At 48.7% G+C, this 24,182-nt stretch overlaps 1 protein-coding gene across 1 annotated transcript in view; it reads left to right on the top strand.

Annotated features, from left to right (window-relative positions):
- Positions 1-24,182, top strand: part of IP6K3 (inositol hexakisphosphate kinase 3) — a 211,243-nt gene that overhangs the window by 80,480 nt on the left and 106,581 nt on the right. Inside the window, exon 2 of the mRNA XM_085651166.1 lies at positions 10,577-10,969. Within this exon, the coding sequence (XP_085507292.1) occupies positions 10,783-10,969 (187 nt within the window). The 5' untranslated portion in view covers positions 10,577-10,782. The remainder of the gene's footprint in view (positions 1-10,576; positions 10,970-24,182) is intronic.

Genomic DNA, 24,182 nt, shown 5'->3' with positions numbered 1-24,182 from the left:
CCTATAACAAGCTATATATTCTAGGACGAGTGACCTAACATATAAGAATCTAATAACTTTTTAATGTAAGGGCTGCTGAGTTTGCTGTTTTGTTATCAATGTGAACGGAGAGCGTCACTATGGGTAGCTCTTGCTTTTGCACTGACCCCCTCAAACTGGTTTCTGTATTTTGTCCTCACTCCCTGGAAATGGCCCTTGAATGGCCTCAAGAAGGCTTTGGACAGCTGGAGAAAGTAATCCCTGCGCCATGCTGGATAAACTCTGAGCACGCACTCAGTAGGACAGCTGGTGATGCACGGGTAAAGGTTGGGGACAGGTAGTGACACCCAAATTGGGCCTCCCTCTTAAAATTTAAAGTGACAGAATTATTTTCCAGAACCTTTCATTTTGTCCTTTCTAGAGCGGGGGGGCAATTCCCATCCGGCTTAGAAGTTTGGGTCTTAGGAGGACACGGTAACATAATCAGGTTACTGTATTCTTCATGAAAGAAAATATATTTCCAGCAGATAAACTAGACTAAATGCTGGGACTGCACAAGCCACCCTGGCCAACGCGGCTGATGGACTCAGTGATGTTCCTGTGGTTAGCAGACATAAGGGATGATGATTCTACACAAAGGAGTACAGGGCTTTTGCTTAACAAATAGAAAGCTTAGTATTGGAACTTTTCTGCTTCAACCTCAACCACAATTCAGATCCAGCATTAAAGCGTACACTGTTTTTGTTTCACTATAAAAGGTTTATAAATATCCGATTTTCACAATTTGTAAAGCTTTCCGGGTTTCCTAGTTTACCTTCACTGGTGCAAAGATTTTCTGTATACAGCAAGATCATTTTTACTGCAGAATGTTTCAACATAAGTATACCTTTTGATAAGCATTTCAATACACAATAGCTGTCCGAAGGAGTAAAAAACTGTTTCCTGCAAAGCATTTCTTACGCAGAAGCACTTTTTGGCATTAAAAAGGATATACATAACGTAAGTTGTGGCAAAGTAAGAAACCTTGTCAAGTTTTCCAAAGCCTTAGCGGTCGTTGCAAAAAAAATGTGCATCTTTGCACACATATAGTCCCATCGAAAATAATGACCACAGGGAATGTGAGTCACTTCTCTAGAAGAGCATTTTATTGTAATTTCACATATTAGGAGCAAAATCTTTCAAGAGAGACGTGACAATTTTGAGCGGATGACTTCAGATGTGCTTGACCTCCAAATTGGCAGCCGACTGATCTTGTCAGAGCCATGAGTGGCTCCTACTGACAGGTAAGGGCCTGACCCTGATATCTGTTGCAAGCAATGACAGGCAGAGCTGTTCATCACCATCCTGGAGTAAGCTGGGGCGTCAGGGGCGAGGCTTCAATTGGTGCAGCAGGTGCAGTGGCACCGAGCACAGTGGATCATGATTACTGCTGTATGTCACAGTTTAAACAGCGGCGGGTAGGGGGGGCTGGTGAAGGTCATTTCCTTACTTGCAGTAAGGCCCATGACACAGTGGCCACACCACTGTGAGAAAGCATATGGCTAGGTACTACCTACACCCCCTCCTCCCTTAACCAGGCCCAGAAAATGACATGAGAGGAGTTTTGGATGTGTGGAGCGTAAACCCCCCGTCCGTATTTATTAAACAAAATTAATAACATTATCAAAATTTACAATATTTACAAAATTTACGCAGAAAATTATGCATTACATTGATTACAATTGATAAGTACAGATATTAGATGACTAACCTTAACATAACTCTAATACAAAGGTTTCCTATCCAAATCTAACATATCTTCAATAATCATTACAGCATTTATTTTTCTGCGTATCCTAATTGGGCCTACGGCAAGGTCACTAACTGGTGTCAGATCCTTATCAACTTAACCACACCCTCCAGCCGGACTGCGCATGCGCAGAGGGCCCGTTCACCTTGAGGGTACTTCCCCCCAGGTTACCCCCGTACGCTCTGTATATTACCTCCATAAAAGGGGCCCTCGTAGTTCTGCGCCATTTACTGGCGCCGTTGTGCACGTGCGGGGTGGCCAACCAGCCTAGAGAAAGCGTGACTCCCTCCTCCACCCCACCCAACTGCCCCTGGAGTTCTAGGAGATACATCTTGTCTCTCCCACTTGGGCGACCCCATTCAAGAATGGCGCCGCCCTCAAAGGACCTTAAATTTACTGCTCACCAATCATGACCTTACCGTCTGACCAAGGAATAGCACTAAATACGACGATCGATGACCTGTAAATGTAACAAGTTGTTATACACACAATCATGATATACATCATATAACCAATACATATACAAACCACTAATTATCCTACATAACGCCTAACAACAAACCTTGCTTTCAGGGGATGGTGGGTGGGAAAGTCAAATTACAGCCTCCTAGCGAGGCTGGTGTGGCAGGCTGGGGAGCAAGGAGCGAAGAGGCGGACTCCTGTGCTCCCAAGCCTTTTATCCAGTTTTCATGCCAGACCGGTTCTAACCGGCCTGGCGTTGGCCCATCGTGTGACCCGGAAGTGATTCCAATCACTTCCGGGTCACGCCCTGAGCCGGGACCAATTGCTGAGGAGGCGCACCTGTCGTGTCACCAAAGTGCGCGACAGGCTTGCCTCCAGGTCTGGAGGGGGGCCGGCACGACTGCCATACTTTTGGCGTGGCCAATGCCGGCCCCTCCGTTCTCTATGGCCAGGTACTACCTACACCCCCTCCTCCCTTAACCAGGACCAGAAAATGACATGAGAGGAGTTTTGGATGTGGGGACCGTAAACCCCCGGCCGTATTTATTAAACAAAATTAATAACATTATCAAAATTTACAATATTTACAAAATTTACGCAAAAAATTATGCATTACATTGATTACAATTGATAAGTACAGATGTTAGATGGCTAACCTTAACATAACTCTAATACAAAGGTTTCCTATCCAAATCTAACATATCTTTAATAATCATTACAGCATTTATTTTTCTGCGTATCCTAATTGGGCCTACGGCAAGGTCACTAACTGGTGTCAGATCCTTATCAACTTAACCACGCCCTCCAGCCGGAGTGCGCATGCGCAGAGGGCCCGTTCACCGTGAGGGTACTTCCCCCCAGGTTACCCCCGTATGCTCTGTATATTATCTCCATAAAAGGGGCCCTCGTAGTTCTGCGCCATTTACTGGCGCCGTTGTGCACGTGCGGGGTGGCCAACCAGCCTAGAGAAAGCGTCACTCCCTCCTCCCCCGCACCCAACTGCCCCTGGAGTTCTAGGAGAGACCATTTGTCCCTCCCACTTGGGCGACCCCATTCAAGAATGGCGCCGCCCTCTGAATTTACTGCTCACCAATCATGACCTTACCGCCACAGGCCAGCACAGTTGACCAACTATCTGGCCCCCCCCCCCTGCGCTCACTAGGAGGTCTTGCCCTGTTTCTGAGGCCACCCAACCAAGCTAGTATATTCTCTAGGAACACTTCATTGCCTACTTTTGACAAGTGAACACCGTCTTTTAAGAAGCACGGCTCTCCCCTAATGCACCCATGGGCGATGGTCTGAAGATGAGGAGCCCTGAAAAGCCTCTCTATTTTGTTATTTATTCTCCCCGCAGAGTGATTCAATACTCTTACAGATTCCCCTCCCCTCCATTGAAATCGGGGTATCATCTGTGACCACTCAATAGTGCACCCCTGGCATGTCTTGGCTAACCAACCCACTTCTGAGATTATGGTTTCCACCAACCCCCTTCTTCCCAGGCTTGCTAGATCGTTCCCCCCCAGGTGCAGAATAATAATATTGGGAAGAGCCCCCCCCTTATTCAATAGGTCTAACATGATACCCCAAAACTGATTAAAGCAGAGGCCCCCCTTCCCATGAAATGATATCTCCAAACCGGACTGCCGTGCCCTAGATTGATAATTTCCTGTAATGAAAAAATTAGACAGACGCCTTACATACGAGTGGTCAATAATCCAAACGACATGTGATCCTCTATCAGGTGATGATAGTCCTTGAGTTGTCCAACGCTGTTGTTGCGGTGTTTTCAGTTTCCCCCCTGCGTGACAGGTTTGAGAAACTGTAAATGAAAGCAGAGAAGGACACATGCGTCAGCGTCTGGCAAAATATCCCACTCACAGCATATGTAGTCGCACATAGCGCTTATAACAATTAGAGGTCCACCTCCCAATTCTTTGGACGTTGTTGCTAGGTAAGCCCCTAGCCGTTGCTTCAGTGGCTGCCCCTATCCTAAAAGAGTGAGTTCCAAAACAGCTTGGGTTTAAACCTGCTTTCTGGATTGCCATGTCCAAGACCCTCTTAAATTGAAAACGTGTGAGTGGGATCCCATCTGTATGCACTAGTAAAGGCCCCCCTTTGTCACGGGGTCTACACTGCAGGTAATTTTCCACATGCAAGAGGGGGCAGCATGGGTTACCATGTGCCCGATGCAGTACTACCCCATTCCCACGTGCTTCTTGATCCGTCTTGGACTTCCTAATTGATATCAGCAGTGTATCCCCTCGCACCTTCACGCGGTCAAACTGCAGGCCGCCGTGTACATCCTGTTTGTTTTGGGCCACCAATTTCCCAATCCTGAAGGCACCATAAAAGGCCAATGAAAAAGCTGCGGTGAACAACAGCACTTCCCCTGAGGTGTTGCAGATCAAGGGGAGGGTCCCTAGTAGGGATGTGAGCAGCTCCACCCCGATTGGCTGTCTCGTATTTGGGGCAGACCCTTGGAGGCGTTGCCAGCCTTTCAAGGCCTTCCTAACTGTAAAGCTGTTGGTGGGATCCCTTTGTCGCTGATTTGGGCAAAGAAAGAGATTGCCGCCACATGCCTCTTAGCTGCTGCCACTGAACGTCCTTCCCCCTTTAAAAAACCCAGGTAATGAAGGAGTGATCCAGTGTTGTGCCATTTCCCAGCCCACTCTCTTCCCAAGAAAGAACAATATGCCCAAAACGCCCCTTCATATGCTTTCCTGGTCCTGGGTGCTAGGCTGCTGCCACGAGGTCCGGTAGTTGGGGGCACCAATCTGCCAAAGTAGTTCTGGGAAGGGGGTGGCATAAGCCGCCGCAGCCGGGAGGTGTGCGCTGAAATCCTGCATCTTAAAGCGAGAAAGTGCGTCAGCAGCATGTTTTAAAACACCTGGCACATGTTTGGCTCAAAATTGCATATTTAGCTTCATGCATATAAGGACAATTGTTTTCAATAGACGGAGAATCATTTTACACCGTGCAGCTTGTTGGTTGATGCATTCGACCACAGTCATGTTGTCTGACCAGAACACCACTGATTGATCACGCACTTGTTATGGCCATACCGTCAATGCCACCCAGATGGGAAAAAGTTCTAGGAAACCGATGTTACCCGTCAAGCCAGTCTCCACCCACCGCTGTGCCACCCACTCGGCACCAAGTATGGCACCAAATCCCTCACTACCCGCAGCGTCGGTCATTAAGCCTATCTCCGCGGAAGTAGTGGGCGGACCAGGCCACACTACCCTGCCATTGAAGTCTTGCAGGAATGCCATCCAAATCCGCATGTCCTGCCTAACCTCAGCTGACAGCCTGGTGTGGTGGTGTTTCTCCCTGAGCCCAGCCATGGCCTGTGAGATGGATCGGGAAAATGGCCTTCAGTTGCCCTACAGTCTGTTGTAACTGGTGTAATGTGCCCTTCTCCCTACCCAAGCATTGCTGTAATGCTGCCCTGAACTTGGTGGTCTTGTCCGCAGGCAACCTGAAACACCCTTGAATGGAATCTAACTCAATCCCTAGGAACTCTATTGTTGTTGCTGGCCCAACTGTCTTTCCTGGGGCCAAAGGAACCCCAAAAGCCTGCATGAGCGTGCAAAATTCCTGCAGTGCCCACACACACTCCCGGGAGCCCCTTGACCCCAAGATAAGAAAGTTATCCAAGTAATGCATGACCCACTGATGCCCTGTCACTTGTCTGAAAGCCCATTCCAAAAATGAACTGAATTTTTCAAAATATGCGCAGGACACCAAGCAGCCCATTGGCATACTCATGTCCATATAGAATTTCCCCTGAAGCTGAAAACCAAGCAGATGAAAATCAGAAGGGTGGACTGGCAACAACCGAAAACCGGATTCTATGTCTGATTTAGCCATCAATGCTCCTCGGCCCAAACCCCTGAGCATCTCTACTGCTTGGTCAAAGGAGGCGTACTTCACACTGCAAATCTCATCATTAATTGCGTCATTCAGTGAATTTCCCCTGGGTGCTGACAGGTTATGGATGAGTCTGAATTCGCCCTCTCCCTTCTTGGGGACCACCCCCAAAGGGGAGCAGACAAAATTCTCCACAGGGATGGACTCAAATGGGCCAGCTATTCTGCCCAGGCGCAGTTCCTTGTCAATTTTTGTTGCTACTACACTGGGGTTTGCCTGCACCGAGAGTTGATTCTTGCACTCTGGTGTTCCCACATAACCTAATGCTGGTATCCTAAAACCATACCTGAAACCATCCAACAGAGTTTTAGCGGTGAGATGGCAAGGATACTTGTTGAGCCAGGGTGTCACAGCCGTTACATCAATGGGAGACCGTGCTTTGAGGGGTGCCTCCGTCTCACTCCTGTTTCTTCCTACCCTTATCCGTTGATTTCTTGAGACATTTAGACTCGGGGTGAGACAGGTTGGCACAAATAGAACACGCATGTTTGAACCTGCACATTCCTTGGGGTCTGGTGCAAGTCCATCTATTAAAATCCCAACATGTCCCCTTCCTTTCCCCACCGCCATTTGTATTATTGGCGGAACCTGTGCTACCCTGCGACCGAAAGGAATGAAATGGCTGAAAAGGCTGGGGGGACTGGGTTTTTGTAATATTTTGTCCTTCCCCACCAAATAGATCTAGCCATGCTATTGTGTCGATGCGGTCCCAAGAGAGTGATGGGTCAGATGCCTTAGATCTCCTGAAATTCTTGTCATATTCCATCCACCCCCCCCACCCCATAAATTTATCATGTGTCCGAACTATCCTGTTCTGGTAACAAGCCATTTGTGCCTGTAAGTTAGGGAAACGCTCAGCCATCACTGCCATGAATATGGAAAAACCTCTGATCCAATTAATCAAGTTTTCCTCCACCCTGTACTTCTGCAGTTGATTTGCCCATTCCCTATGGAGCATCCAGTCTTTATTTTTTCTCGCATCTTCCCTATCTCTTTCACAAATAAGCAAGGAGAACATATTAACGTACTCCCCAGACCAAATCCTGTTTTTTACCTCTTGCGAAACATGTCTCCCCAAACGCTCTCGCTCTGAGCGGGACTCCCTTACATCCAGCATTGGCAATCTCGGCAGATTACCTACTGCGGTGGCCCCAGCTGCCTCCGGCTGCTTCTCATTTGTCGGACTGCACCCTGTCAATCCCTTGCTGGTTTCAAGTGTGCTGACACCAACCGCTAAAATGACAGGGAAAGGTGCACCTGGCCCCTCAACAGTTTTTTCCACAGGCACCGTATGAAACTGAGAAACTATTCGCTTTGCCTCTGCTAGTGCATCAGTACCTATGTCCTTAGCCCCCACCGTTGAAGAGAGGATGCCTGCCTTCCCCAACCATGGCAGGATTGCTGACAAATGGGAAACTATGTCCTGCGGGATCTCATTTCCCCCTGCTGGAGGGACTACTGGGAGCTGTGGGCTTCCCCCCGGTGGGGCCTCCCCTGCAGGCCTGGGCTCCCCCGTGGGCTGTGCGACTGGCGCAGGGACCCCTGGTTCAACCGGGACTACCCCTGTGGGTGCGGGTTGGGGAGCAGGCACTGGGTTAGCCGGTGTCACTGGATGGGCTGGTACTGGCACCGGGGCAGCCGGTGTCACTGGAAGGGCTGGTACTGGCACCGGGGAAGCCGGTGTCACTGGATGGGCTGGTACTGGGGCATGTGGGACCTCTCCCAGAGGTACAGGTGGCACAGGTGGGACTTCCTTTACGGGAACAGGGGCCATGGGCGCCACAGGTTCCTCCTCCACCCGCTTCTTTGCTCTAACTCTTTTTGGGATAGGAGGAAATGCCGCCTTGGGGGGCACAGTGCTGCGCCTACCCCTCCCTCCTGTCCCCTCTTGCCCCTCCACCTTCTCCCTGAGATCAGCGAGACCATGACCCAGTTTGTCTACCTTCTTCATCATTGCCTCCATCAGCCTCTCCATACGAGAACACTGGTCACCCCTCTTCGCTTTCCCAGACATTATGTATAAAACTTACAGTAGTATTACTGGAATGCGCAGGCTATCACCCCAAATCTACCCAATGGCTTCTTATAATCAGCCAACAGGCGAGCTACACGTGTACTAGCCTGACTTAAGTACTCCTAGGTCCTGCAATGACTTGGACCACAGTCCAGGCGCTTACCTTAACATGTTGGAGGTACACAAACCGGCCGTAAGCATCCGCGCAACCAGAGCCCACCACTAGCTAATCCAGTGGGTCAGGTGATCCGCTCCAAACCTGTGCGGCTCCCGGAAGCGCTGGAGTGCAGGCCTGTCTGTGTCCTCTTAGGTATCCTGTGTGCATCACCAGTTGTCCCCTGAAGAAGACTCTGCGATCCAGTCAGTGTCCACTGGAGTTACTTGGGGATCTATAAACATATGAAGGTAACAGATCAAGCGTCCCCCCCCCCCCACCGTGAGGCTATGCTGCGCTCGGTACACACTGCCAGGTCACTAGGCTTACCAATATGTGGCCCTGGTATCAGTAAAATTAGACAAACACAGCCTTGATAAAGGTGCTCGCTCCCACTACGGGTGAGCCTTATCACCCTTCTTTATATTCGCTCGGTGTGCCGATCGCCTTACATAAAGGGGGAACAATGAGGAATGATAACTTATTTAAAGGGCACTGAACCCGTCACATTAGTATTAAAGATCATGCGAGAAAAAAGTCTCTGCCCCTGCCTGGCACTGAAGGCTCACAGGAGGATGCCCGACAAACGAACTACCATAATCGCCAAATGCAATCTTAATCAAAAGCTCCTCAACCGAGAGCCTTAATATTTGCTTCGTTGACACTGCTGCGCACACGATGTTAACGATGCGTGCAGCCTACACACACAGGGGCGACGACCGGAGGAGTGAGCGCTCCAATTTCACACAAACGTCAGCCTAACCAACGAAGCGGGCGAGGACCGGAGGGGTGAGCGCTCCAACTACACACAAGCGCCACCTCTCCCGGGTACCTGTACCGGCTTGTAACCTCTTCTGGAAACGTCCGCAACTGCTTCCGCTCTCCGGCACTCGTAGCGTTTTCCCGGCACTCCTCCGCGATTTACACGGCTCACGTTGGAACTGCTGGATTCTTCCGACGTCTTTCGCAGCAACAGCTGACCAAAAGAGGAAACAGGACGGCGATGAGTCTCCCCACGAAGGTCGCCGACCTGTACAAGAAAGAAAAAGTCAAATTACAGCTTCGTAGCGAGGCTGGTGTGGCAGGCTGGGGAGCAAGGAGCGAAGAGACTGACTCCTGTGCTCCCAAGCCTTTTATCCAGTTTTCATGCCAGACCGGTTCTAACCGGCCTGGCGTTTGCCCATCGTGTTCCAATCACTTCCGGGTCACGCCCTGAGCCGGGACCAATTGCTGAGGAGGCGTGCCTGTCACGTCACCAAAGTGCGCGACAGGCTTGCCTCCAGGTCTGGAGGGGGGGTGGGGGGGAGGGGGGCCGGCACGACCGCCATACTTTTGGCGTGGCCGATGCCGGCCCCGCCGTTCTCAGAACTGCTGTGAGGCTCTTTGGAAAGCAGGCACCATAACATTAACTCGGTGTGAGCTGCACAGAAGGTCGTGATCTTGGGCTCCTGAATAGCCCTAGAATTTCTGCAGGGAATGCTGCTCTTGGGCTTCCTACAGAAATGTATCAGTAACTTGGGGTGAGGCTGTGACCTGAAGAGAAGGGTGAGATGTAGAGGAGGGAGAGGAAACTGGAGTGACAGAGAAAGAGGAGACAAGCAAACAGAGAAATGGGAAAGAGGGAACAGAGAGAGATGGGGAAGAGAGATATCACTTTTGGCAGCCGACAGCAGCCTTGCAAGGAAGCCCGCAGCCTCTCCTCAGAAGCCAGGGAGATAGTTGTTTACTAAATCAAAGCATGATGGGCTACACTTAAACCGTACTAGAAAATAACATAAAATGGATTACTTTTAAACAAAATCAGGCTAAATAGACGAAGCCAGCAATGCTGACTACTTTGTACAGTCTGTGCGCTCCAACAAAGCATTCTTATTGGTATTCGAGCACCCCCGCTTTGCAACAATGTTCACGTTTTCTCATATAGACATTGGACATAGCTTGTCTGGGCGCTAAGCCAGATCCAGACAAATTAGGTTATTATTTTTTATATTTTCTTTCAGTGGCTACTGTCTGCATTTTCTTGACAGATATCTTCCACACAGTTCTATTGTTTAAAAAAAAAAACATTTTTCAGTTCTTTCTCTTTTTTCATTACCATTGTATTATTCTTTTAAATCTGAGGCTGAAAATGTCTGTAAAAGTATCATAAATGTTAATACAATGTTATTAAAATGTTATTCCGAGATGAAGAGCAATAGCTGTGAAAAACAGGATATAAACACCTGCTATTGTATTTGTTGTATTGTAGAGATGGTTTCAGCGGAATGTTAAAGGATAAGACGAAGCTAGAAGATACAACGCAGACGGATGACTGGAGGTGCCAGCTACAAACACCCCCTCAAACAACTGCTTGCCTGAATCCTTGCATCACGGCGGCCACAAAGAATAAATCTGCGTCCCTATTTGCCAACGTTGGCCAGCCTGACCCAGCACACCATTGTGGTACATGATGGCATGGAGGCGGTGGACACCTTCAGGAGGAAGGGCATAGTGCTGGAGCCTTTCCACCACCAGGTGGGAGGGCACATGAGCATGCTGAAGTATGATGACCACACTGTCTGCAAGCCTCTGGTTTTTCAGGAGCAGAGTTTCTATGAATCGCTGCCAGTGGCCATGAGACAGTTCACGCCCGAATACAGAGGTGAGGAGGAGAGGGGGCACCTCTTGATGTATGTTGGGAGGGATGAGGCAGTCACCAAGACAACGAGAGTCAGCATGGTCCATTGATGGGTGCAGGAGGGGAGTGGCTTGGCCATGGTTTGAAGCAAACGTCTCAAGTACAACAACGAAGTCTGTATCTGTTTCCTCCTGGGACTGCTTACAAGCCAGTCAGGTGATGCTTAAGCTTGTAACTATGCACAGTCCACAGTAGACGAGGGCTGTACAGTATGATAAACATATATACATACAGTGCAAATCAATATGTTTTTTTAATTGCACGAGAGGTTCGACAACAGAAGCGATGTTCAGTGGTAGCCTGTAAGGGAGCAACATGACCCTCTGATGCACTCCCCGAGCTTTCACATGACAAAAAGTACCAAGTCAAAGTTGCAACAACACCATAATGACACTGAGCCCTGCAAAGTTTAATTTGATTGTACTGGGTGTGAAAAAATATTACTGGGCACATTTCAGTAGCAGGAAATTCAACCCAAATAAGAGAGCATGTTCCTATTGAATACTCCATTAAGAAATAAAACACTACTGATATCAACCTCTATGGCAGGTCTCAAAAATTGAATTGTGCTGAACAATTTTACTTGATAACATGTATGTCACTCAGTGGTCTCATAGCCATATTTGAACTGGGAATGCTGTGTGCTACAAGCCGCTGTAATGCACTTCCCCAGGCATAGAGGCTGCCCAGAGAAAAGGCAACGCAAAGCAATCCTTTCTTCAAACTATTGTTCCAACTTCTGCTTAGCTACGTGCAGTATAAAGAGGTGACCTAGAGTAGCTGAAGACACAGTGAGATATGACGTGTCCCAGACAAATGTATCCTTTCGTAAGGTGAGGCTCCAGGACTGTGATTTGATATTCTCTGAAATAAGGCCTAGCCCCTTGCAACACTGGTCCAACAGACTGCACCTCTAGGACTCCGCAGGAATTTATTTTCTGACTATCATGACATGATCAAATCGATATGCTATTACACCGAAAACGTCAAATTTGTAAGTCTATGTTTTGGTTTGGGCAAACGCAGAGATTAGGTCTTTCAGAGAATTAAAAAAAACCTTTTGGTCAGACTGCTTCTGTCTGGTTAATTATTGCATATTGCGATATTCATGATGGTCAAGAGGCTGGAATACAATTCCCAGAAGGCTATGACCCACGGTGAACATTGGATTGTATTAAGTGAGTCCATGGAATAGTAATGTTATAGGTTAGTTACTGTATGCTCGCTGAGTATTGCTCCATTATATGATACTTTTCTATTGCAATAGAAAGCTCAGTGGGTTGAGCACCCATTAAACAGGCCTGCTTGTAATCACAGTTGCACATCTGGCACAGGCAATTCAGCCTCTCGTAACGTGGAAGACAGAAGGGGTAGCATTAGGCTGCATCATAGTATCGGATTTAACGTAAATCTGAAGAGGTGAAATCAATTGGCGATCTGGGCAATATAGATTACTATAATATTATATAACAGGGGTAAATCCGAGGAGAGGTGCATGTTTAATGGTGATTTGAAATGATCAGATCGATTTCTGGGAGATCAAGACTCAAAAGAAGCAGCAGTTCTCATATAAGGAAAATCCTGACCTATGACTCACGGGAGCGTGACCATGAGCAGCGCAGTAATCCGACCCCTGGCACACGTCGGGGTATCCAGGGCAGTGCAGGTGCTTAGGCACTTAAAATAAGGTGCTATAAAACTACCAGCTATAGCCGTCAGGGAACTGGCCTCCAGATACGTCTGGACAGCTTATGACAGGCCACTGGATCTTAGTATGCAGGGCAGCCTGAGGCTGTCTATTCCTTACAAGCCGCCAACACAGCCCCAAACTTCAATATGACATAAAAAGTAGTGATGGTTTTAAAGAATTGCACATCAGTCATAAACGGTAGATTGTTCCAATTCATCAATACATTTCCATAGTATTGGTGCCACTCAAGGTAACCGAATAGAGACACCCCACTACCACAGATGTCACAACACAAGAGTTCCTAAGAGCTCCTGTGTAAAGCATTAAAAAAAACAATGTACCTCGGCACTCTCGAAGTAACTTATAGTTGTCAAATAGTATTAAACAATTGCACATAAATATCTGGTTTGACTGCTCACAGGAAATCAATCCATACAAATAAATTGCTACACACTGTCTTTTAATGTCAATTTTGACGTTTCATACAAAAGTGCATAGCCAATAGCCAGGGTGTAGTCCAAAACATAAGCAAATATTTCTTGACATAAGTTCTGTTGTCATTAATAAGTACACGGAGGCCGTGCAGCCTCACTGTTGGTGATGTTGGAAAAACAGCCGACACGTGATTCGTTACATAGTAACTTCTTCAAGGCTTTACGTATGGAAGATGAAAAATTCAAGGAGAATTAGAAGCTAGTGTCCTATTTATATGGAAACGGAAGGTAAAGACGACCCTTAAATAGATCAATTTGAATTTCAGGCCGTTCGTCTAAAGTGACTCCCAAAGCAGAGTAAAAATCTGGAGGGAATCGTTTAGTAGTTTGTATCTCCCTTAATAACGTGAAGCATAGTATACAAATCTCCCGCTTCAATTATATTGAAAAAACGGTCGCAGTAGTATGCACCTAATGAACTTGCATGCGAAGAGATTAGAGGCTATAATAGGCCTTCCTGAAAACAGCATGAACACCGTATTTCGGCGTCATGTCCTCAATGGTGTAAAGAGGCAACAGCCCCAAACTTCAAGACCTTTCAGACTTGTGGCAAAACATCCAAGTTTCATAAACAGTCACTTTGTATGACTATATTAGTCCATGCTACCAGAAGTGCACACGAGTGAGCCAGTGGCGGCTCCTCTGTTAAGGTGAAGGAGGGTCGAACCACTACTGCAAAGCAGTGAAAGAAAGAATAAATACAATGATAATAACTCGAGGTTATCATCATTATATTTGTTCCTGCTGCGCAGCTTTGCGGGGCGGGTGGGGCTGCTCTGTTCTCAGAGCAGGGGAGGAGTGGTTTGCCCACTCCAAGTGCTTGATGACTGTTTGGCCGGCCATCTCAGGCCAGTCAAACATTCATGCACACCTAGCATGTTCTCCACGCAGGCTGCATTACAGCTTGCATGGAGAACATGCCCAGGCCCCCATTCCCTGGCTGAGTGCCAGACCATGGCTTCCAGACCAATCACAACGCTACATTGCAGCATTGTGTTTGGATTAGGGGAGGGAGCCTGGCTGCTTCCTGTTCCGGCCCTGGAGAAGAGAGACTGAGACGACGTGGGAGAGAGGAGGAGAGCGGCGATGAGGTAAGTTTTTTCTTTTTTACATTGCCCCCCAAACCCACATCCCTCGCCCCCTCTCCCACAGCCCGCCCCGCCACTCTCGATCCGTACTGGCCACTACAGGAGTGAGCTCTTAACAAAACAAAGGGCAGTCCAATAACCCTAAGGAAGCTTGGACAGTTCATGAGCTCACCAAGCACTGTGATAGCCTTAAAGTAGCTTTCATGACATCCCAGTAGACTTTGTGCCAAAGTGACCATCACGTCTTTCAGCCCCATATGCAAATTTTCAATGGGTGTTAATGTAACAGGTCTGATTGTCCCCTGAAGGCTCTATCCATAGAAACAGAAGCATGGATTGTGTGAAGAGGAGAAATGCATTTCCATTGAAATATCATGTATGGGAAGAAGTACCCCACATAGTTTGTCAAGGAGTTCCTTTACAAGGATATGGAACTCCAAAGTTGCTGCAATATCCTTTTAATGTAAAGCAGTGGGTATTGCATTTCTTCTCCTGAATAGTGACTTTGTGAGGAGCAGTGGTATTAATCTGGAAGGACGGCAGCCCTATCACTTAATAAATGCACTCTGATTATGTCAAAACACAGTTATGAGAGAATCTCTTCTCAACTCCTGGTAGCTATGGTAGAAGCAGCATGCAATCCCCAGAGAAGTACGTGTTAATGTCGAGCAGTACTAACAACTTTAAAGTATAGAACATAACACAATAAACTCCCCAAACCAATTTAGAAAAACAGATAACATTTTTATGAGCAAAAACGGGTTCAGGGGAACCAAATATATGAATTTTTAAACTTTTAAGACAATAGGGGCCAGAAATAGTAAAGTGCCAGTCAACAGTCACTCTTCATGGTTGACTGGCATCTAGCTGCAATTTCAGACCGAGCACAATGGAGTGGAGTTCGGATGAACAAAGCAGACTGTCCTGGTGAAAGTTTTTTGCCATTGTAATTAGACTCTAAAATGGATGTCAAAATCTTCCAGGGAAGGCAAGGTCTAAGGCTGTGGCTTTTGAGACTCCAATCAAGTTGAATATGACATAATTGAGCTTCCATTGAAGCCATTGATTTTAGCACCAACAGCTCTAGGCAGGACAAGCCTTGATTTTATAGCACACAAGGTCGCTTATCTGAAAGACAGAATCCTCCAATGGAACAAGGCTGGAAGTTGTAGCTAGGTAGGGTTCAGTGAGTCGGGATTACTTCACTGTGAGGTACCGCTGAACCAGTTTTCAGTGTGGCTAAAGCTCCAAGTGGAAGAAACCTGGTTTTCGTGACACCTTGGGTGCAACCTCCCTGGCAAGCCTCAGCAACTTGTCCTGGTCTTCAGGAGGTGGAATACATGATTAAATCACATTTTTCTTCAACTCCTGGTAAAGTTCTTCCTGGTCAATCCTGCAGCCCCTAGGTCCTCTGGGCAGGCTTCCAAGAACCAGGTCCACCCAGGTCTCCTGCAGGATCCAGTCCTCCACTAGACTCTCTTACAGTTAGTGATCTTTCTGGATTTTGTATCCCTAAGGCAGGCAAACAGAGGCCAATCCCTTGAAGTTCCAGTTCTCGTGTGCCAGCACGAGTCTGAGGCTCTTTCTTCCAGCAGGAGTCAGGAATCTCCTTGCAGTAGGGCCTTCTTCTTCAGGCCGAGTCTTATCAGGTCTGGAAATGTGGTGGTTGAGTTGACAGAATTATCCTGTGCACTACCCAGTGACCGGAGAAATTCTGCTAACCAATCCTAACTACTTTTGTGCAATTCCCCCAATTCCTTTTGCAATGACGTGGGTCCCTTGCTCACTGTGCCACTGGGAGCAAGCTTCATCCGACTGAAAAGTCTCAATCAGGGCAAAACCGTTCTTGGGTTGCTTGTGCTTCAGTTCAGGGAGGACCTGGCCTAGCAGTTTGGTCTGAACTATTCGTATTGGAGCAAGGACAAGACTGATTTTTATACAGCTGGGTCCAATTGAGGTGGTATGGTGGGCAAAATAACAGTGGATTTGAATGCTACCCTGAGCGATTGCTAGTGGTTAGACTTATAGCAAGCATTCCCCAGTCACCTTTTTTTGTGTTTGATGTACTCCCTAATTTGTCAAAGGTATGCCCAGATGTGGATCTATTGCTCACTGTGCCAGTGGAAGCAAGCTACACCGGACTGAAGAGCCACATTCAGGGTAAAACTGGTCTTCTTGGGTTGCTCGTGTCCCGGTTCAGTCAGGACCTGGCCTGGCAGTTCGTCTGGACTGTTCCTATTAGAGGAGGGTCAGGACTAATTTGCAGATGGCTGGGTCCAAACTAAGGTGGCATGGTGGTCAAAAGAACAATGGGTTGAAATGCTACCCTGAGCGATTGCCAGTATTTAGGCTTATTGGAAGCATCCTCTCCTCGCCTTTTTTGTGATTGATGTCCTGCCCTAAGTGGCCAATGGTATGCCCAGACGTGGGCCCCTTGCTCACTGTGCCACTGGAAGCGAGCTACACCTGATTGAAGAGCCCCAATCAGGATTGGGCCCAAACTGAGAAGGCATGGTGGACAAAAGAGCAATGGGTTGGAATGCTATCCCGAGCAAATGGCAGTGGTTAGATTTTAGGCAAGCATTGTAAAGAACTCTAGCAGTGAAAAAAATACAAAACACACAGCCATAAATGTCTCCTTCTCCGCTAATTATCCTCACAGTTCAGAGGAAAAAGAGCTGAAAAGCTATCCTTTCTCCATTGTTAATTCTACTTCATGACCAGCCTTTAACCCTTTCGATGCGCATGACGGAGCGGTTCCGTCATGCGCATCGGTTGCGCTGTGCGGATGACGGAAACGCTCCGTCATGGCCCCGCCCGCGCACGAACCCTTCAGCACAGCGCGGTAATCTGCGCTGCGCTGAAGGGGTTAAACTGTCTACATACTCTGTCGGGAAGAGATCTGTCATCAGAGTTCTAGTTTAATAACTTATTACAGTAAATAGCTACATAAATTTCTTATTACAGGAGACTAGTGATATCACAACTAGACAGTATTAAAACATCATAAATAATGTTTTATATATTTATTTCAAGTTTCCATTAATTATAATGAAAACAGTAAACTAACAACTGACTACATTTACGCAAATGTAAGAGAGCTAAAAAAAACTGGTGGGTGCTGTATGGTTTCTTCCTTACTTTAATATCATACAAATTCAGTGCTATTGCATCATCCCACTTCGCTCAATCATGCAGACTAGGAAAAGCGCGAGCCTGGGTGAGCGCGCCATTAGGGCCCGGCCCCCCAGGCCCCAAGCCCCCCCCCCTCTCTCTCGTCTCGGGGGCAAGCCAGTAGCCCGGTGGGCTGCTCGCCGAACAAATTTCTTCCGGGTCAGGCCATGACGCATGTCCGCTCGGGGCCTGGCCCGGAAGGGGTGGAGTCGAGGTGGGGGCTATTTAGCCCCGGGACTCAACTCGTTCGCCCTCTCTGGACCGGTAGCCGCCTGGACAAGAACAGTTGTTTGATCTGGATCTGGTCTTCTTCTTCGTCGTCGTCGTCGTCTTCGTTGTAGCAGTGTCGTGTTTCGTTGGATTGTGGGAGCAGTCGGCGTCAGCAGGGACCAGGCGGCGTTCGTGCGGCAGTGCGCGGTGTTGGTCGGGATCCTGAGGTGAGGTGTCTGGGGCCTGGGGGAGCGCGTGGAGGCTGCCGGTGGTGGGCGTTGGGGAAGCGTGTGTAATTGACTGCCTTTCCCCCCGCTGGGTGCCAGTGGTTGCGTGCATTCCCCGGTTAGCTGGGTTTGGCGCCTCCCTCGGGGAATCCGGACGCTCGGCGCCATAGTTGATAGTTATTTCCAGTAGTGTATTGTGCGCATCAACTTGGTTAGAGATTGTGGTTTTCCTCCTTCCTGCGCGCCGCAGAATCCCTGCGCTACCTTCGGTGGACCGCACCCTCGCCCCCCCCCTTTGAGCAACGGTCGCTTTGCGCGCATTGTGCGGGGCACTGTATAATTAGTACGGAGCGGGCCTTATTTCAGGCAGGGAAGCGGGAGCTTTTAGGCGCGATATTTAAAACACGCTGAAAATATATATGCACAGCAAACGAAAAGAATTTGGGCGCGAGATTCCAAACGCGCAGGAAAGTATATGTGCTCCGTTGTATTGGAGGAGCCGCGTAAGTCATTGATTGAGTGTTAGTGCATTTAATAATAAATTGTAGGGGCTTTGTGGCAGCAATTGGATTGAACCTACGGGAATAATATACATGCATTGTATGCACTGATTGCTTATTAGTAAATTGAAGGGGCTTTGTGGCGGCAATAGGATTGATAGGTAATTCTGTTGCAGCTAGCCGGCGTAGAGCTTCTCAGCTGAGGGGAATATTGCAGTAGCCACTGAAGGAGAACCATGCCTCCTAAACGAAATCCAAAGAGGAAAGGGGGAGAGTCAGAGATTGCGCAACTTTTGAAGTTGGTCTTAGAAAAGTTGGGCAGGGATGAAGAGGAATGTGAGGAAGAACAGTGGGGGGGGGGGGGCCCAGTGTCCGATAGTGAGGTGTTGCAGGGATTCTGCTCATGCACAGAACTATGCGCAGGAAACCAGGACCTCAGTGAATTGTGGTGTACCAAAAACTCACCTCAGTACCCAGAACCCCTATCCGACCAGCATCAGTGTCCCATTCGTTATCCGTATTCTCTCGGAGGTCCCAATGTATAGACAACCCAGAACAAGCAACTTAGAGTACTCTCAGGAATGGTGGGAATCAGAAATACCTGTTCGCTATTATTCTCATATCAGTCCACAACAAGAGCAATCAGAGACACGGTAAAGTTTAAAAGGTTTATTTTATAAACTACGTGTCCTAAGATGCAGTACTTTGGCTAACATAAGCAGACAAATGATTATAATTAAAACCATCAGCATTGTTACAATACCATAGAAAATGAAGGGAGAAATCATATTACAAATGAAAGTGGATTACAGCCACCTTCCCTTAGCTAGTAGGCTAGTATTATTATATTAATAGAAGGTCTCTAAGCTTGAATGGGGAACCCCATACCGTAAAGATCAGCGTACGTGAATCACATCACAGGATCAGCTTTGCTCTGCGCCTGGAAATGTTCTTCTCCAGAATGTGTTTCTAACGAATGCAAACAGTAATATTAAAGGCTCTCGACACCCAGGTATTTGCAGCTGTGTGCATATTATGGCTAGAGAGTGGGCCGATCAACCTGAACTCAAAAACATACATTGTCTGGCGGCTCAGAGTGTTTTGCACACAATGTTCAGACCAAGGTCGCAGTGCACGTCTAGGGATGTGAACAACAGACAGTTCTCATGTGAAGAAAAGGCAAGCAAGCAGTTTTCAAATAATAACATGTCTCTGCAGTGTCGTGTGCAAAAGCAGCAAAAGTGTCAAGATGGCTTTTCTAACATCTAACGCGCTTATGCTAACATAGCTATGTATGCATCTAAATCGCTGCCTTCACTACAGGGGAGGTCGCTGAGCCAATTGAAAGGGTCCACCCCCGGAGAACCATTGTCCCGCCCAAGGCAGCATTTCCACCTTTAGTAAAGAAACCTAAGGTGACCAAAAAAGGAAAAGGGGGCAGGGGATCAGAGGATACACCTAACCTTCCGGTAATGCCTCAGCAGCCGGTCCTCCCCCAGCCGGTGGGGCTCCCTATGCCAGTCCCAAACCCAACTGAACCGGTGCTCCCTATGCCTGTGGAGCCTCCCGCACCGAGGCTTACTAGCCCTGTGCCGGCTACCCCAGTACCCGGGGGGCCTGCAGTACCCAGCGTGCCCCCGCTAGTTACTCAAGGAATGCCCTTACAGACAGGAAGTGTCCCATCGTTGGAAGGGCAGGACAATATAAGTACAGTCTTAGCGGAGATTAGAGGGGCGTTGAAGGCCTTGGTACCCACGCCTACACCCCCAATCCTTGCAGTGCCAGAGGTAGCACCAGTAGTAGCCCCAAGTCCAGTAGGAGTTTCAAGTGTGATAGTGCCCCCTACCTCAGGTCAGACGGGGTCAGCAGCAGAGAGGGGGGCAAACGAATATGGCAGCCATACTGGCAATGGTGGCGACACTTCTGGCACAACTGGGCACACCCCCAGTAGGGAGCCCGAGTAGCAGCAGCGCGACGGTAGCACCATGGGTGCCAGCAATAGGTACACCAGACCTTATAGGCGAGTTGAACAAGCAGGTGGCCCTATTGGGCAAAACACAGGAGAAGGATGCAAACACGCCCCCTCATGCGGTGGGTCAAACAGCCCCCGCTTTATGCATGACAACGGGTGTGACTGCAGGTAAGACGGGAGTGTGCAACCAAGGAGGTAGACTGTGCTTCCAAACCAGGTGGAAGTCATGATGTAGTGTTATCTAAACGTGGGAAATTGGCATCGCACGTTGCACAGGACACAAGGGAGAAGATCTGGAAAGGGGATTTTATCGACATATTCTCCTTGATTAGACCCAAGAGGAGGGAGGTGGAGCCTAAAGAGAAGGATGGGAAAGACAGTTCCTTCAGAGAGAGGAAACCGAGGGTTGAGGAGTCGATCACGAACTGGTTATTTGGTTTTAATGTGTTTGCCATAGTAATGCTGGAGAAGAAACCAGAGTTGGCTATTCCCCTGATTTGTTATTCCAATAACATTTTAAAAGCTCAAGCAATGTACGGTGGTATGGCTTGGCTAGATTATGATAGGGACTTTAGATGGACCAAGGTAGATGATCCGGACATCGGCTGGGATCAAACTGAGGTAAATGTGTGGTTAGAGAGAGTCAATAACAAGGCTCCCATGAAGCAGCCCTTTCGGACTTCCCAGGGGGCGCGGGGGAGAAAAAAGGAACATGTTGGGCTTTTAATAGAAAAACGTGTACCTGGGCCCCCGGGACATGTAAGTTCAAACACGCTTGTGCCTACTGCGGTCACCCTTCTCACCCAGAGTTTAAATGCATCAAGAAGTCCAAAAAAAAGGGAAGAGAGCCTAAGCCCCCGCAACAGTGAGCTACCCACGCCAGTAGATCTAGGGAGGCTGATTTTCTGGCTGAATCAGTACCCAAATAGGAAAGCAGCCAAGATATTGTATGAAGGTTTCTCCATGGGTTTCCGCATCCCGGCGCAAGGTGTGCCCCCGGTGGGTTACTGCAATAATCAACTGTCCACACGCACTCATCCTGCAGTGGTTAGTCAGAGGTGGATAAAGAGAGGGCGCTGGGGTGGGTGGCTGGCCCGTTTGCTGCACCTCCGTTGCCTGGGTATGTGTGTTCACCGCTGGGCGTGGTTCCTAAGAAGGAGCCAGGCCAGTTCCGTATGATTCACAACTTGTCAGCGCCGAGGGAGGCATCACTGAACGATGCCATAGACCCGTCCCTTTGCTCTGTGACATATGCTTCTTTTGATGCAGCCCTGCTAAAGCTACGTGGCCTGGGGCCCTGCGCCATCATGGCTAAAACGGACATGGAGTCTGCTTTTCGGTTATTGCCAGTTCACCCCAAGGATTATCACCTGCTGAGTTTCCAGTGGAATCACCAGTTTTACTATGACAAATGTATGCCCATGGGTTGTGCAGTATCATGCAAGTACTTTGAAATGTTTAGTTCTATGCTGGAGTGGTTGTTTGTCTTCAGAACAGGGCACAGGGAGGTAGTACACTACTTAGATGACTTTATGATCATGGGCCCCCCAGCGTCAGGAGCCTGTGGCCAGGCATTGACTAAGCTAGTAGGTATGATGGCGGAGCTAGGCGTGCCACTGGCTCCTGGGAAGATGGTGGGCCCAGCCACTTGCATGTCCTTTCTGGGCATTGAGATTGATTCAGTATTGGGGGAATGCAGGTTGCCTGGGGACAAAGTGCAAGCCTTTTCAGAAGCAGTAGATTCTGCCTTGGCCGGGCCCAAGGTCACGCTCCATCAGCTTCAGGTATTGGTGGGTCAATTGAATTTTGCCCTAAGGATCTTCCCGATGGGACGCCCTTTCTCAAGATCGATTGCACGGGCTATGGTGGGGTTAACTCAGCGGCATCACCACGTGCAATTACAGGCTGATGTGAAAGAGGACCTGAGAGTCTGGCGCAGTTTCCTGGCCGATTTCAATGGGAAGGTAATATGGCCAGAACCCACGGTGTCCAGCTTTGAATTGGGTTTGCTCACTGACTCAGCCGGCAGTATTGGTTTTGGGGCGGTTTTGGGACCGCACTGGTGCAGGAGCGACTGGCCATCTTCGTGGCATGAGAGCGGCTTGACCAGGAATATAGCCTTTTTGGAATTATTCCCCATAATAGTGGCAGTGAACATCTGGGAAGGGTTCTTTAGGAACAAATCTGTAATCTTTTGGTCAGACAACATGGCAGTGGTCGAAGCAATCAATAGGCAAGGGGCAAGCACATTTTGAGAATATTGAAACATCTGGTGTTAGCTTGCTTGAAACTGCTCTTCAAAGCAGCTCATATCCGGGGGTGGAGAATCAGGCCGCTGATGCTTTGTCTCGCTCTAAGTTGCAGGATTTCCAGAAGTATCATCCTCAGGCAGAACAACAGATGACTGGGTTCCCGACATCTCTGTGGAGGATTGGAGCCCCGCCCTAGCAGGGCTGGTGGGAGCCTCTTTGAGTGAACATACTAGAAGGACGTATCAACAACAGTTCAAGGCGTACAGGATATTCGCTAAATACGCTGGACAGCCAGCCATCTTTTCCACAGGGGTTCTTTGCAGTTTTTTATCAGCCCTGAAGAATCAGGGGAGGCCAGCATCTTATGCTAGGGCGCATGTGGCGGCGATTGGCTTCTTCGCTAAATTAGCGGGCGAGCGGGACCCGGGGGCAGCCTTCGTAGTAAGGAAGGCGCTGTCAGGCTGGGCTAGGCTAGGAGGGGTCAGGAGGGATAGTAGAAGACCGTTAGACATAAAAACCCTGGGTGAGAATCTGGGGGTTCTGCAGACGGTATGCTCTTCCCATTATGAGAGTATCCTGTTCGGGGCAGCCTTTTCTCTAGCCTTTTAAGGGGCTTTTCGATTGGGGGAACTGGTTGGAGCTTCCAAAACGGACCATTCTGGGGGATTACAATGGCAAGACACATAGTTGTTGCAAGAGTGCCTGGTAGTGTTTTTAAGGAAATCCAAAACGGACCCGTTAGGTAAGGGGGTAACGATTCGGTTGTGCCGGGCGCCTGGGGAGGATATCTGTCCGGTGGCTAGGATGAGGTCATACTTGGGAATTCGTCCTTCAGGGGTGGGGCAGGCCCTGTTCATACATGAACATGGGCACTGCGTGTCTAAGTTCCAATTCAGGGCCGTATTTGGGTGGGCGCTGGGTTGTCTGGGGCTGAACACTAAGGGCTATTCTTCACATTCATTTAGGATTGGGGTGGCGACACTGGCGGCAGGTGTCGGCTTACCAACTGAGACAGTTAAGAAAGTGGGGCGTTGGTCTTCAGCGTTGGTCAGCGTTGGTCTTCAGCGTGTTTCAAGTGATATGTGCGGCCCGAGTTATTGTGAGGTCCTTGACTTGTCCACGCTGACTTTTCTATTTCTTCCCTGTTACTAGTATGTCTTCGAAAGTGGTATGGGTGTTCGGTCACTCGTTCGTGCGGCGTGCCACCATCCGTTTACGTCAGAGGCGTGTGTCGAAACCACAGGGTCTGAAGAGGACGGCGTTCCTATGGCGGGGCGTCGGGAGCCTACTAATCCGGCAACTGCGACAGGAAACGTGGGCACGAGAGGGACATCAGTCCCCAGACTTGGTAATCCTTCACCTGTGCGGCAACAAAATGGTGGAGTTGGGACGCTTGGCGGTCAAGGAAGCCTTATTGACTGAGTTTGCATGGATTGGGAGGGTATTCCCTCACACACGGATTGCATGGTCCTGCATGATGCCTCGCCGGATATGGGCCACCGGAGTCCGATCCCGCGCCCTGAATGTATCGGTGAGGCGTCTCAATGGGGAGTTGGCCAGGCTGTGCCCA

This window comes from Triturus cristatus, chromosome 1_1, assembly GCF_964204655.1.
Source record: "Triturus cristatus chromosome 1_1, aTriCri1.1, whole genome shotgun sequence".
Taxonomy (NCBI): Eukaryota; Metazoa; Chordata; class Amphibia; order Caudata; family Salamandridae; genus Triturus; species Triturus cristatus.
This window is presented reverse-complemented; position numbering and strand designations above follow the sequence as displayed.